At 41.5% G+C, this 15,558-nt stretch overlaps 2 protein-coding genes across 2 annotated transcripts in view; one reads left to right on the top strand and one right to left on the bottom strand.

Moving 5' to 3' along the window:
* Window positions 1-6,194, top strand: part of MTBP (MDM2 binding protein) — a 28,677-nt gene extending 22,483 nt beyond the window's left edge. The window contains exons 19-22 of the mRNA XM_087706741.1: window positions 831-1,083; window positions 1,751-1,864; window positions 4,606-4,671; window positions 5,496-6,194. Coding sequence (XP_087562867.1) covers window positions 831-1,083; window positions 1,751-1,864; window positions 4,606-4,671; window positions 5,496-5,531 — 469 coding nt within the window. The 3' untranslated portion in view covers window positions 5,532-6,194. The remainder of the gene's footprint in view (window positions 1-830; window positions 1,084-1,750; window positions 1,865-4,605; window positions 4,672-5,495) is intronic.
* Window positions 6,195-6,390: 196 nt separating this feature from the next.
* Window positions 6,391-15,558, bottom strand: part of SNTB1 (syntrophin beta 1) — a 126,130-nt gene continuing 116,962 nt past the window's right edge. The window contains exons 6-7 of the mRNA XM_087706733.1: window positions 13,678-13,868; window positions 6,391-11,821 (exon numbers count right to left, since the gene is read on the bottom strand). Coding sequence (XP_087562859.1) covers window positions 11,729-11,821; window positions 13,678-13,868 — 284 coding nt within the window. The 3' untranslated portion in view covers window positions 6,391-11,728. The remainder of the gene's footprint in view (window positions 11,822-13,677; window positions 13,869-15,558) is intronic.

Genomic DNA, 15,558 nt, shown 5'->3' with positions numbered 1-15,558 from the left:
GACTATAAGACACACCCTTTTGTCTCCCAAAAGGGAGTGAAAATGCATGTGAGGCTTATAAACTGAATATTGCCGAAGTTCCGCCCACATGCCTGCCATTTTGGGGGGCTCTGCATGCCCTGTTTTTGGGCCTTTTTTCGGCCCATTTTCAGAGCTTTTTTCAGCCCAATTTTTCAGCTTTTTTCAGACTATTTTTTTGGGGAAAAATGGCCCACAATAAGCCTCAACAACAGCCTGAAAACAGCCTCAAAAATAGACTGGAAAAAGCCTAAAAAACAGGCTGAAAAAAAACCTCAAAAACAGGCCGAAAAAAGCCTCAAAACGGGCTGAAAAAAGCCTGAAAAATGGGCCCTCCAAAAGTCTCAAAAATAGGTGGAAAAAAGCCTGAAAAATGGGCCGATAAAAGCCTGAAAAACAGGCCAAAAAGTCTCAAAAATGTGTAGAAAAAATGCTGGAAAAGGGCAGAAAAAAGGCTCCCCAAAAGGGCTGAGAATGTGCCATGGAGGGGCCAAACACTTTTTTTGTTGTTGTTTTCATCTTCTAAATTTAGTTGTGTCTTATAGTGAGGTGCGTCTTATAATCCAAAAAATACGGTAAGTTATTTGCATCATATCTCAAAATAGTTATATTTACATCTGGAGATCAGATTAGGGACAGCTGGACATGGAGAAAATCAAATTTAATGTGATCTCTGAGGGTAGACAATGATCTGATGGCTAATTTTGCTTTCAGGCTGATAATTCTGATTGATGTCAATACTGCTATACTTTCAAAATAAATCCAAGCCATACATTTCGGTTAAAAAACCAACAACGTTACTCTTGTTTCAGATTACTGCAGTCTGAAAGCACAGATTCTGTCTTGTCCCAGTCGAGCAGAATCAGCAGGAGTCACCAAGCCACCGTTGTCCCAAAGAAGTGCTTGAAGACTTCAACCCCTCTGCCCTCTGCGGCTGTCACATCTTCTCAGAACTGGGTGGTGAACAAAGAAACTTCCAGGAGCAACTCAGCAAGCCAGAACACTAATAAGGAATCAGCGACACCGAATCCCGGAAAAGAATCGAGATCTCAGAAGCATACACGGGTAAATAATTCCTTTCTCCCAGCTGGATTTTCATGATGACATCATTACAATAGCAGTAGACTTATATACCGCTTCATAGGGCTTTCAGCCCTCTCTAAGCGGTTTACAGAGAGTCAGCATATTGCCCCCAACAATCCGGGTCCCCATTTTATCCACCTCGGAAGGATGGAAGACTGAGTCAACCCTGAGCCGGTGAGATTTGAACCGCTGAACTGCTGATCTAGCAGTAGCCTGCAGTGCTGCATTTAACCACTGCGCCACCTTGGCTCTTACAGACTCCAAAAGGCCTTCTGTGGCCTGTTGGCAACTCAAGAAGATGATCTGCAGCTTTCAACCTAGAGTTTTATTTCTCTAGATTACATTACATGTAGAGCTGGTATTCAGACGATAGCGGAAATCGCTCGTGGGCCTGCCCAACCACTTCGGCTCTATGCCATCCTATTTGGGCACGTTTTTGAGGCTGGGTGCATGCACAGAAAGCATGTGAGCGAGCAAAGCACATGTGCGAAGTGAGCGGGCACGCACGAGGTGAACCGGTGATAATAAAATGTGAAGCCCACTGCTGATTACATGGTTACAGTAACTGGTGCCTTTGATCTGTTGAGATGAAGCCTGATGGTGCTGGCCCTTGAAATCAAAATAGACCCATTTATTTTTTCTTCCCAAGATGCTGAAGGAAGTCGTCACAAGTACTCTTGAGAAGCATGGCGTTGCAAGGGACCACGAGTGCTTCACAGCATGCAGTCAACGTTTATTTGAAATATCCAAGTATTACTTAAAGGTACTCAATTGTTCTCTCTTTCCATGTGCAAAAGACCAGATGATCAAACGGTGGAATAATAGTTTTTTGTCGGATGGTTTAAAAGGATAAAAAATTTAGTCCTTGTTTTCCTCTAACTGGGGTGGGCATCTATGATCCTTTTATGAGCTGTGGACCAGTTCCCAGAATTCCTGAGCCAGCCAGAATTCAATTCTGGGAGCTGAAGTCTACAGCTCATTGCTGGCCACCCTTGCCCTAACGGGTGATATGCAAATTCATATTAACTGTTCTGACCCCTCTCGTCCCACACCAACACACACGCCGAGCCAAAGATAAGTTACAGCATTTAATTAACAGACAGACAGCTCCTTGGCAGCAAACCGGCACAGACAAGCTTGGGCAGTAATCCAGCACAGATAAGGCTTGGCAGCAATCCAGCCTACCAAGCTCACAATAATGTTCTCCGACATTAATTCCTGCATTGACTTCTGCAAGAGGGGCGTGTGCACAAGCAGTCTTTTTATAGTCTGGAGAGGAGCCTAATGACCACCAGCTGAGTGCAATTACCTCCTGTAACTGCACAACTGTTCCTGACGCCTATTAGCTCATGTGGCCGGCATGACTAAACACTGAAGGCACACAGAATGCTATTACTTTCCCACCAAGGTGGTCCTTATTTTTCTACTTGCATTTTTACCTGCTTTCGAACTGCTAGGTTGGCAGAAGCTGGGATAAGTAACAGGAGCTCGCTCCATTTGTAGGAGCCCAGTGAAGCTCTGATGATAACATTCAGTGACAAAAATATGCAAAAATTCAGAAAATTTGGAAGGGACTGCCTTGCTAGGTGGTAGAACGCAGTAACTCCCATTTTATATGTAATATATGAGAATATTTGTCCCTTAGGGGGGGGTCCTTGGGCGTCTATGAGGCTGCATCTGTAAAAATTTGCCTTGGTCAAAATAGGTAACCTAGTGAGAAACTTTCATTAGAATTGTGATCTTCTTTCTGTCTGCTGCTAATTAAGTTCTATTCTGTATGAATTATACAACGCCAGCTTCAATCTCTACTTCAGGCTACCTTGCAGAAAATATTTTGAATTCTTTTGCGGGAAGAGTTCCACTATTCATAGCAGACCATTGCCATCTTGTGGTCACTGGGAACACAGAATTTTCTTTTTCAACCAAGCTGCTGCTTTCCCATAATCCGAACAACTCCATCCATTTACCTCTACTGCTAATGGAAAAGCTGTTAAAATATTCCCCGTTTAAGATACATGTTGCCCCTTTCTCTCTCCCCCCCCTCTCCCCATAGATCTATCTATCCATCTATCTTATCTTATCTTTATCTATCTATCTATCTATCTATCTATCTATCTATCTATCTATCTATCTATCTATCTATCTATCTATCATCTATCTATCTATCTATCTATCTATCTATCTATCTATCTATCTATCTATCTATCTATCTATCATCTATCTTCCTAGATTTTCACGGGTGTAGGTATGCTGGTCTTTTCCCATGTAAGATTGAGATTGTTTGGGGCGGGCTTAAAGTGTGATCAGAGCTGCTGTCCCTCTACAAACCTTGGGGGAGTGGGTGGAGTGCTGCCCCTGTTTCAGCAAGTGGATTGATTGGATGTGTGGCTGCATCATGATTGGTAGATTGGTGCTGATTGGTGCTGGCTATGGGTCCATTGTTGTTTCGTGTTGTAATGGCCTGCGTGGTGGGTGGGGCTCATTTGTTGACTAGGGCTGGTTTCCAGATGTTTGGTAGGCGGGAGGTATCATCATGTTTATTCATGTTGTCGGGGTGTTTCTCTATTTCGATAGCTTCCAAAATTATTCTCTTGTTGAAGTGTTCAGTTTTGGAGATTAACATGGTTCCTTCAAAATTAATTTCATGTCCTGTAGCTTTAAGGTTCTGGAAAAGGGAGGAAGTTTTTTTCTTTTTTGCTTACAACTGTAACGGACATGTCCCATTATGGTTGTATGTCGAGAACTACTTGTGCCATTGGGTACAACCATTCCAGAACAATTTCTCCTGATGTGGCTCATCATCGCTTCTTATATGACTTATATGACTTTGGTTGAATGTAAACGTTTGGGAATTGTATTACCTAACAATATAGGGTAGTGGTCTCCAGCCTTTCCAATTTCTCCTGATGTGGCTCATACCCTCTTGCTGCATATTTAAGTTAAGAACTCCTCTGATTTTACACAAGTACGTCCCAGCATCACTTCTTATATGACTTATATGACTTTGGTTGAATGTAAACATTTGGGAATTGTATTATCTAACAATATAGGGTAATGGTCTCCAGCCTTTCCAGCTCGGGGGACCAATGGAGGCGGCAGAGAGGGAGGGGAGATGGTTTCGCACACATGCCATTTTCACAAATGCAGCTTTGCGCGCGCACACACACACACACACACACACACACGCACACCACTTTCACAACCTGGTCCCAAACAGGCTGTGGCCCAACACCAAGGGGACCCCTGATAAAGGGGATCTAAATAGATTATGATGCCAACAAAAATTGGTAAGGAAACTTGGCTGACAAGACTCAACTACAATGATAAATGGCTTTTCTTGTCCATCCGCAGAATTTCTAAATTAAGACCCCTGGATCGCTATTTACTATTGAAAATGTAACAAAAGTAGTGTTACTAAATAAGACCATCATTCTTTCTTGCCATCTTAAAAGGTTTTCATTAATAAGCCAGCGTGTGTTGAAAGTAAATGTATTTCATATTTAGGATTTGAAAACATCTCGAGGTCTGCTGGAGGAAATGAAGAAAGCAGCTAACGGCAACGTTCAGCAGGTAAAGTAATGGTTTTCTGTGTTTGCATCACAAGTAACTTGCTCCTGAGAATCAGCTTCCATCTTTTATCAAAGTTTGGCTTTATGAATTAGGTTAGCTGATGTCGACTGCTCTATGCTGGTTGAATCTGAAAGAGGGTTGACTCATCCCTTCAATGATGATTTGTGGGATGTATCTTGAGTGTTGCTACAGTCCTCGTTCATTGCCTAGCAGAAGACTTGCATATTTACACTGTCAAACTCGCGGCCTGCGGCCTGGATGCGTCATTCGCTGGCCACGCCCTTTAGCAAAGGGGGGGGGGAAGTTGTGATACGTCACATGATGCTGCCGTGACAACACAAGATTGACACCCCTGGGTTACATGGTGTTTTCCTTAGGAAAGGCCCCCAATTAGGAAGAAGTGTTTCAACATCTAATATATCCGTGATGGCGAACCTATAGCAGGCATGCCACAGGTGGCATGCAGAGCCCCCTGTGGGCACGTGAGACGTGAGCCCCAGCTCAGCTTTGCTGCGCGCATCTCCATCAGCCAGCTGGTTTTAGGGTCTGCCGCGCATGTGCAGGGAGCGAGGCGCATGTGGGAGATGTGCATGCATGCGCGAGGCCAAATGTGTGTGGGTGGGTCATGGGTGCATGCACAGGGGATGGGGTGCACGTGGGGAGATCACGGGTGCATGTGCAGGGCGCCACGCATGCTTTCAGTACTCGGTGCCGAAAAGGTTAGGCATCACTAATATATATTCTCGAACTTTAGGATGCAATACAAGTGTTTGCTTTATATAGGTATTTCTATTTTTAATTACTTTTCTGTTGCTTATTTACAGGTCATTGATTGGGTTTTAGAAAAAAACAAGAAGTGACATTCGCAAGTGCAGCACACTGAGAGCACCTTAAAAGTGTCTTGTTGGTAGATATGCCTAAAGCTTGGCAGTATCTACCATGTGATGCTCTCAAACCTCTGAGATAATTAAATTGAACTTGAAGTTATTTGTGTTGTAAAAAGTTTTTTACTAGAATAAAAAGAATTTCTTAAGTTATCTCTCGTGTCTGCATGATTTGAACGTTGCTTAGCTCTGCAAACGTAAATTCTCTATTGATGTATATTCAAATGTGCAGAATGTCTGGTTAAATTAGTTAGTGGTTTGTTTAAACTTAAAAATATCGCTTAGCAAGTACTTTTTAAAACCAGATATTTCCATCATTTTAAAGGTGTGGGACACATGAAATTCTAGAGAAATACCATGACTGTCAGGAAAAACTACTTTGAGAGTGGTTGCAAATTACCGCTCACTCACTTTACAAGACAGTAAACTATCCAGATTAAAAGGTAAGCAACATTATCAAGGTCTTAGAAAAAAAAATGTAGAAAAACTCAAAACACGAAAAATTTAAATTCAATTCTTTCCCTGAATTGTTCTCTATCTCTCATTCCATCCTTCAAGTATAATTCTGACAAGTGCTCTATTCAAATATATCAGCATGTTTTGCCATTCCTGAATTTATAGATTTATATTTTTGTGAAATGCCATGAGATTGATACTCCTTTCAATGAACTAAACTATTGAACCAGTAGTACTTTAGTAAGAGAACTTACCTGGAAGAATTATTCCCATCCTGTGAAATCAGTACTTCTCTGTTTTATACAAATTTTAGCAGACTAAAACCATTGAACAAAAATCAGTGACCTTATCAAATAAATTATCACTTCACCAAGAAAAATCCAATAAATGACTTTATTAAATATAGTCGTTTTTTTCTCCCTCTTGAAAATATAAATATTGTAGATTAAATTCTTATAAATCTGGGGTAGTTCCATTTAATTCATTCATACACATCTAAAGTAACGGCGTCTAGAGTCATTCAAAATCTGTATTTGACTACATATATATATATGTATGTATATGTGTATGTATGTATGTATGTATGTATGTATGTATATGTATATAGTGTCACAACCCCTGGTATGCCCCAATTATGGGAGGAAGCTAACTGCTTCCATTATCTGTCAATCGGCTCCTCACAAGAGTCCATCACGACAGAAACCCAATACAACATACATACATACATACATACATATAAATTAGTTATTCACTTCTTCATGTTGTGATTTGAGCACCGTACAATACGTGATATAACTAATGAATTAATCCTGATTATATACAAAGCAGATATAGTTATAATATTCCAGTGGAGGGGTGTTAGGTATCGAAAATAGCAGTACAATGGAATTTACATATGCATGAACGTTTCCTAAAGTACACAATATTCTACTTTATGCTCTGGCTTTTGCTCATTCACAATAATAAATACTGCCATGGAAGGAACTTGAAAATCCTGCTACATTGGAAAGGGTTATTTGAGATTCCTTATTTTTTTTTCCACAAAATGCCATTTAAATCAAAAATTTTGTACGTCATCCATCCACGGACAGACAAAAACCAATGGAAAGTCCATATCTGCAAAAATATATTTATTTTAAAGTAGAGACGCCTCTGTATATGGAGATATAGATATATAGATACATTTAAAGCTCCAAATGAAATAAAAATGAAGCTTAGGCACAAACTGGGCACATGGTGATAATGTAGGCTCAAAATCAAGCAGCTTTTTATTAAGTTAATTTTATATTACTAACTAAATACTAGGAAAGAAATTATACGGAAGATATTCCATGGCAATCAGTTATTTTCTAGAACTACCCAAAAAAATTCTCCGTGTGTAAAATCTTAGCTGGTTAACAGCTCAATCTTGGGTTTTAAAAATTTCCAACCTTTCAAATATTCCCTAAGTTTACCTTAATCGCATTTAAGAATTAACAGGGCGGCCTTTATGAATCCTATTTATTCTCCCAATCAAATTACCTTGAAACCTAGATTGATTACTTCAGGGACTATATAATGCTGCTGAGAATTTTCTTCAAATGCAGCTGAAAGCAAGCATAACTTACGCATTTACACTTCGCTTCCAGTTTTTGCTATCCTTATAACGATTTATTTTATTTATTTGTAATCAGTAGCATGGATTCAGGTTGACAATTCAGGAGCATTTTCCCAACTGACCACATATATCTAAGCAACCTTAAAAAACACTTATTTATTATGGCTAATAAACAAACAAATAAAAAACACAACTGCATTAATCTGTGTCTCTGGGCATCCATATAGAAAACAAGGTGGTGGGTTTTTTTTGGCCTTTTGATGTAGACATTAAGCTTTTAATATTGATGTATCTGACAGTCATTTAGCCGATTATTAAGCAAAGCAGGATTGGACATGGCTTGTACCTGGGTGGAAAAAACCACAAATAAAGGTCTATTTGCTGGAGATCAGACTGGTGAAAGCATTTGAGAAGACAACAGTTCAGGGTACTCCTTGACTTATGACTGTAATGGAGCCTGTTCATCGTAAGTACTATAAGTCATGATGATGGTGACATGAGTCACCCACACGACCGACTCGATTTTATAAGTTTTATGGCTGCCGTTTAGTGACCACAACTATCGTGAATTGAACCAATGTTTTGCTGTGGGCCAGTTTTGCTAAAAATGGAATGCCAGTTTTCAGCAAAAGCATTGTAAAACATGGCCATGTGATCATGGGATGCTGCAAATGACCTTAATTATGGCTTGACTGCCAAGTGCCTGAAGTGCAGTCACGTGACTGCTGGGGCGGTGGCCTTTAGAACTTCAGAACAGGGTCATGTGTACCCCTGGACGTAAGCTGAGGATTACCTTTACATCATAGCAATAGCAGTTAGACTTATATACCATTTCAAAGGGCTTTCAGCCCTCTCTAAGCGGTTTACAGAGTCAGCATATTGCCCCCAACAGTCTGGGTCCTCATTTTACCCATCTCGGAAGGATGGAAGGCTGACTCAACCTTGAGCCGGTGAGATTTGAACCGCTGAACTGCAGATAACAGTCAGCTGAAGTAGCCTGCAGTACTGCACCCTAACCACTGCGCCACCTCGGCTCTTGATCATATCCATATTGCAGCCAAGAAGAGTACATGGACGTTATCTATGAAGTTGAGTGCAACTTTAAGGAGACTTTATTTCTGTAGACCATATGAAAACAGTGTTAAAAAGACACTTCAACCGCCCTTCCGTCTGCTGCTGCTGTGATGGGATTGCCCTCGTTCTCCAGAATGAGGCGGAAAGAAAAGATCCTTGATGTGACTTGGGTTTTAATCCAGTGAATGCCAGTCACCAGGATGAAGCGTTGCTGCTAAGGTTTCAACCTGCGCCAAGTTTCAGAGCTATAGACCACAACGTTCAGATGCCTGTTAACTACCCCAAAACAAAATTTAAGATCTCAACCAGTTAAGACTTGAGCAGCTTCAGGATTCTTCTAGTTAAACCTTGTTAAGGGCACTCAACGGTACTTTTTCAAGAGGCAACTAGGCTTTCTGGTTTTTTCTTTGAAGACATTTCGCTTCTCTCATCCAAGAAGCTGTTTCATCTCAGACAACCATGATCTGGATGATTGGGAATCTCTATAGATGTTAAGGACAATTGGATCGAACTCTTGAAAAATGGCTGTATCGCCTTTCCTTGGTGGAATAGCGGAGTATGGGTGGTAGGGAAGAGCCTAGATCACATATCATATTTTTCGGAGTATAAGACGCACCCTTTTCCCTCAAAAGAGGCTGAAAAATCTGGGTGCGTCTTATACACTGAATACAGCATTTTTTGCCTCCTGAAACCCCACCCTCTTCACCAAAAATGCTGTGCATAGCTTTTAGGAGGCTTTCAGAGTGCTCCTGGGGGCTGGGGAGGACAGAAATGAGCAAAAAACCAGGCAATTTTGCGTCCCCCAGCCCCCAGTAGCACTCTATAAGCCTCCTAAAAGCTATCCATGCCCCTTTTTTGACCAAAAAAAAAGGGCCCATTTTTGCAAAAAACCGGGCCGTTTTTGGGAGGTTTGCAGAGCGCAAACCCTTTTTAATTTGCCTCTTCAAAACCTTGGTGCGTCTTATACTCCGAAAAATACTGCAACTTATTTCTCTCCACCTTGATGTAAAACCACGAGAAAAAGGAGAGGACCCTGAAAGGTGCAGAAGGTTCTTTTGCCTGCTTAGGTGAGGACTCCAGAACATCGGTGGAAAAGATACATGATATTGTTCTGATTTTTGCATCAGAGTGCCTTATCAACGACAGCACACTCACCAGCTTTAATCTATTTTCTGAGCTTTAATAGCCACTTCTTGCTTCCACTCTGGACTAGGTGTTTTGTATGGACGTTCTAGCTAAGGTTGATGTTCCTCTTCTTCGCCTTGTTCCTAGTTTTTTTCAACACTGCTGATTGCCATGGCTTCCGTCCTGAATTACTCAAGACTTCAAGGGCAGTGCTTCTGTATCCTCTCTATCCATACTTCTTTAGCATCCTCCTCTGTCTCCTGGCAGCTGCTTCCATCTTCTTCCTCATTACAAAACCTTCTCCTTTGCCTTAGAAGGGCCGAGAGCCAAATGTTGCAGATGGGCTTGTTGCAAAGCGCAAGGGAATTGCAAGCCATAAAACGAGTGAGCCAAAATTCCACTGACCACATCACATGCGAACTAAAAGTTCAGCCAACTTGGGACTAATTTGAAATGCATTTCCTCTTTTCGAGATGTTTTATCATTCCCATCACTTTTACTGTACTTCCACTGTAATGTTTTAAAATGCATTGGGTACGCCAGATTCCACCTCCCTCCCCCCTTCACAAGTTATAATTGTTAACGGAACAATCGCAATTTTATAAAACTTAGGTTATTTGGATGTCATCAATTTTGAATGAGCTTTGTTTTTTCCCCCCAGCAAATTCTCCAATGTGTCCTGAGTCTATGTTGTACGTCACGGGTGTCAAATTTGACCACGTCACGTGACGTATCGCAACATATCACAATGTTTTTTGCCATTGCAGAGCCGGGGCGGGTGTGGCCTGCACGTGACACATCTGGCCTGCGGGCTGCCAGTTTGACACCCTTTGTCTGTGCTATCTAGCGATATTTTTTTTGGCTCCAAGTGTGCCCACTCAAGAGTTCCTTTTTATGGATGGATTGAATCAGTCAGCAAACTATGTCTTCCTACAGCAGGATTTCCCAAACTTGACATCTTTAAGACAAGTGGACTTCAACTCCCAGAATTCCCCAGCCCCAGGGAATTCTGGGAGTTGAAACCTATGTTTCTTAAAGTTGCCAAGACTGGGAAATACAGCAACTTGAGCTCTGCCCATACAGATTGATATGCTTATTAATGGGGGAAAAAATTAGAGTGGATTGCACATCCACCTCATCTCTCAAACAACCAAATCACTATCTTGCACATAGATATTTTCTTTTGTGCTTTTTGAAAACCGAAATATAGTTTAGTGAGAGGGGGGGGGGGAATCTAAAGTACATAGAGTTCATTTTTAAAACCCTTATTTTGATGGTAACTCTCTACTTAGCTTTTACTTTTTAGTGGCTTTCAAATTTCCTACTCTCTGGGATTTCTATCCACGACAGTTTCTCTGCAGTTTGCAAAGGATTTGGAATATGTTACCAGTTTACAAAAACAGCCCGATCTACTAGAGGTAAATACAGAGCAGATTTTAAAGGATGGGGGAAACGATAAAGGGGGGAAGGGAAAAACTTTGCATTCACAGAAGCTACTCTACCATCACCGATCTTTTCATTGAAAAATTGCTGAATCTTCTAGGGAAGCCCTGGCATTCTCAAAACCCAAGATGGAGCGGACTGCTCTAAAATCATACACAGAGGCACACTTATGAGTATGAAACGTCATCATACAGCATTCATCTCTTACTTCTTAATTACTCAATGTTGACTTTATTCAGAGCAATCAATGTTGTTTCCCTTGCAACGTATGTTTTAGTTGATGACTCTTATTCTTCAGAGCCCTATTATTTTATTTGATCAAAACATTGACTTTGCCCCATATTTGAACTTCAGGTCATTTGCAGAAGAGTTCACATGTTCTCCTAGTAGCTCCCAGTGTTGACAACATGTTGGAGAGTTGGACTCGAGTAGTTCCACTTTGTTCGTTTTTTTTGTTCTTGCCAATGACAGACAGAATTTATGCTACCAATCCAAGTCTTGTAATCTTGGCAAAAAGGAATGAATGAATGATGAATACAATCGGCTTTGGACAGGAATGAAGGTCCAGTTGCTGAAATCAGAGAACAAAGAGACAAGGAGTTATTGTATGTGGCTAATTCTGGACCATCATCAAAACCATGGAAAAGCAAAAGTTGGAATATTTTGGACGTATGATGAGACACCCAGAAAAATATAGCACATTTCACTTAATCCTGCAAAGAAAGACTGAAGGCAAATGAGGTCCAGGCAGAAGAAGAACATCATGGCTTCAAAATCTAAAGGACTGGTTTGGACAAAACTCAACAGCACTTTTTTGGGCTGCTGTTGATAAAAATAGGATCGCCAACATGATTGCCAACATCCAATGACGGATATGGCACAAGAAGAAGAATTCTGGGCTGGGTCCAGAATTGTTGCCCAAGCCATCAAATATATTTGTTTGAAATATAGCATTATTTTTCAGCATTGTGACTGAAGCTTGGGCAAATACAGTGATACCTCAGTTCATGACTGCTTCAAAACACGTTGAATTTGGTTCTCGACGCATTTTGACGTGAAAATGTTGTCCCAGTACTCAGCCTTTGTTTAGTACTTGACTTCCTGTTCTAGGAAGAGGGGCACAGCTGTGGGGAACAGACAGGAAGTCAGACATTCTGGGAAGGTTGCTGCAAAAGGAGGGAGAAGGCCACAGACAGCGGACAGGAAATTGGCCATGCTTGGAAGGTCGATGAGATAGGAAAAGGGACAGACAGAAAGTTCTTCCCAGCCAAAACAAAGGCTCATATGATAGCAATAGCACTTATATACTGCTTCATAGTGCTTTTACAGCTCTCAAAGCAGTTTACAGAGTCAGCCTATTGCCCCCAACAATCTGGGTCCTCATTTTACCCACCTCAGAAGGATGGAAGGCTGAGTCAACCTTGAGCCGGTGAGATTTGAACTGCAGCTAGCAATCAGCTGAAGTAGCCTGCAGAACTGCACTCTAACCAGTGCGCCATCTCGGTCACATGGTTTGTTTGGGATTCGTCCATTTTAGTTCCTGTCACACCGTCCAGAACCAACTAAAGCCAAGTCCCGAGGTACCACTGCACCAGCATTTTGAGGCTCCAATAGATCATTTAATGGAATAATCCAGGCATGTTACATCAGGAATGATTTTAAAAGACAGAAAGAAGTGCAGTATCAAAGCCGTCACCAGATAAGTGGCCCTTGAGCCCTGGCCCAAGAAAATAACTTGAAAAAAAAAGTCTCAAACAAGTCCCTCACTAGATAAAGGAAATAACACATTTAAACTTGCAAAATTCAGTTACTATATCTGTTTCAGAAAAAGTAGTCCTGATCTTGGGATCTCTTAAAGGCTATGCATGCCCTTTCTGTGACAAAAAAGGGGCCCATTTTCTGCTCTTTTTTGTCCCCCCCCCCTCTACAAGCCTAAAGATATTCATGCCCTTTTTGGGGGGGAAAAAACCAGGTCCGTTTTTGCGAAAAACTGGCCATTTTCAGGACGTCTGCAGAGTGAAAAAACTTTTTTAAAAAATTTGCCTCTTCAACACCTTGGTGTGTTTTATACTCCAGTGCGTCTTATACTCCGAAAAATACGGTAGGTGAAAACCATGAGACTCGGTTTTCACCAGATATGTGCCGATATGATATTTCCAATAAAGCTATTCTTTGAGGAATTCACCTGCTTTGGAGTTTTTGCTTGCAATGGATCTATTCCTTGGAATCCTGAGAGACGTTTTCTATGGAATGGGGAAAATTCTTCTTTTGTCATTAATGACTACTAATGATGACATGAAATGTGATTTTCCTGCTTCATGGAACAGCTAATCTGTGAGAATTGTGTTTTCTAATAATCAGATGCTACAAATGATAACCATCTTCATCCCCAGCTACGTTGAAAAACAAACAACCCAACACACTTACAATTTCACCTTCCTTCCCTCCAAAGTCCAAATAGAGCAGCCGAATCCCATCATCTGAAGATGATTTTAGCTTCTCGTAGGGATACTGGAAGATGGTTTTGGGAAAGGCACCAACTTGGGGTTCGGTGATGAGGGAAAATCCATGGTCATAATGGATGGTCAAACGGCACTCCTGGTTTTTGTACATGCAAGCTGAAGGAGGGAACAAGAACAAACAGGATTTATGGCACTTTAGAAGAATGATATTGCTAATAAAAGATTATGAGGCCACTCCGATGCTGGTAGTAGCTTGGGGATTAATAGGAATGCTAATGAGTTCCCTGCTAATTGGAAAGAAGTTCCAGTGATTGTTAACAATGAGGTTAATATAGCACAAAGGTTTCAGCACAGCTGACTGTGCACCATTAAAACGTGGTAAGATCCATAGTGTAATACCAATTGCTGTCTGTGTTTAATTAAAAAGGGAGTTGGGTATCTTATAACATCCCTGAATCAGGTTTATCAACCTTGGGGAAAATACACAGTCAAGGACATGGAATAAAGTGTAAACTTTCAGTAAGAGGTATTTAGCCACTTGGTCTTGCTTTTCAAAATTTCTGGATGCAAAGCAGAGGTGAGTTCCTACCAGTTTGCACCTATTCAGTAGAACCGGTTCGTCAAATCTACTGAACCGGTTAGAAGAGGTTCCACCAGTGGGCCCGGAAAGCAGGCCACACCTACAGAAGAGGTCCCAAATTTTTTTGAAACCCACCACTGGTCCTTGGCTAGGATTATTCTACACTATCATGCTCATATTTTTAAAACTCAGTGCCTCTGTGAAAGGTAAGGATGACTACTGCGTTTGTGGTGCAATCAGAACATTGCGTGTGTTGAAGTTGTTTTAACGCAAACCAAAGATGCCTTTTAAAAAACAAGTTTACATCCTATTCTTAGGCATGCCAATGCTGTGTGTGAGGTAATTTAAGGTGGTTCTGACAAGTGTCGTCGGCATCTTCATATCCGGTCACATGGACGGCAAGCCACTCCCATCCGGTCACACGGGCGGCAAGCCACTCCCACAAAGGAGGCCACACCCACAGAGTAGGTTCGAACAATTTTTGAAACTCACCACTGATGCAAAGACTCTTGTGATAGCCAAGGATTTACTGATAAACATTACATTTATGTTCCTTAACAGGGGGAGTAAGCGTTCTTGTCCTCATTTGTCCGACGTCATCTCAAAAGGACCAACTTGTGAGGAGGTTGAGATACTGACTGCCTCAAAGCAACTTATATAAGCTGTATAATGAAGTGTCAGGTTTAGAGCTTTATGTCACAGATGGAAGGTCAATCCACCCTACGAAACTCTTTCTTGACTCTTCTTCTTGAACCTACCGTGTTTTCCCCAAAATAAGACAGGGTCTTCTTTTCTTTTGGAACCACCCCACCCCTCCCCGAAATAAGGACTTGGGAGGTCTTATTATTTTTGAGGTGCAGGAGGCGGCGAGTGTGGCCACATCATGGCTGCTGGGTTGCAATATTTTTGGGAGGGGCTTATTTATACAAATTCATACAACAGCAGAGTTGGAAGGGACCTTGGAGGTCTTCTAGTCCAACCCCCTGCCTAGGCAGGAAACCCTATACCTTTTCAGACAAATGGCTATCCAAATCTTCTTAAAGACTTCCAGTGTTGGGGCATTCACAACTTCTGGAGACAAGCTGTTCCACTGATCAATTGTTTTCACTGTCAGGAAATTTCTCCTCAGTTCTAAGCTGCTTCTCTCCTTGATTAGCTTCCACCCATTGCTTCTTGTTCTGCCCTCAGGTGCCTTGGAGAATAGTTTGACTCCCACTTCTTTGTGGCAATCCCTGAGATATTGGAACACTGCTGTCATGTCTCCCC

This window comes from Thamnophis sirtalis, unplaced genomic scaffold (assembly GCF_051295495.1).
Source record: "Thamnophis sirtalis isolate CommonGarterSnake01/CBP01778 unplaced genomic scaffold, rThaSir2_p1.2 scaffold_2, whole genome shotgun sequence".
Taxonomy (NCBI): domain Eukaryota; kingdom Metazoa; phylum Chordata; class Lepidosauria; order Squamata; family Natricidae; genus Thamnophis; species Thamnophis sirtalis.
The sequence above is the reverse complement of the archived record's forward strand: the minus strand, read 5'-3'. Positions and strand labels throughout refer to the sequence as shown.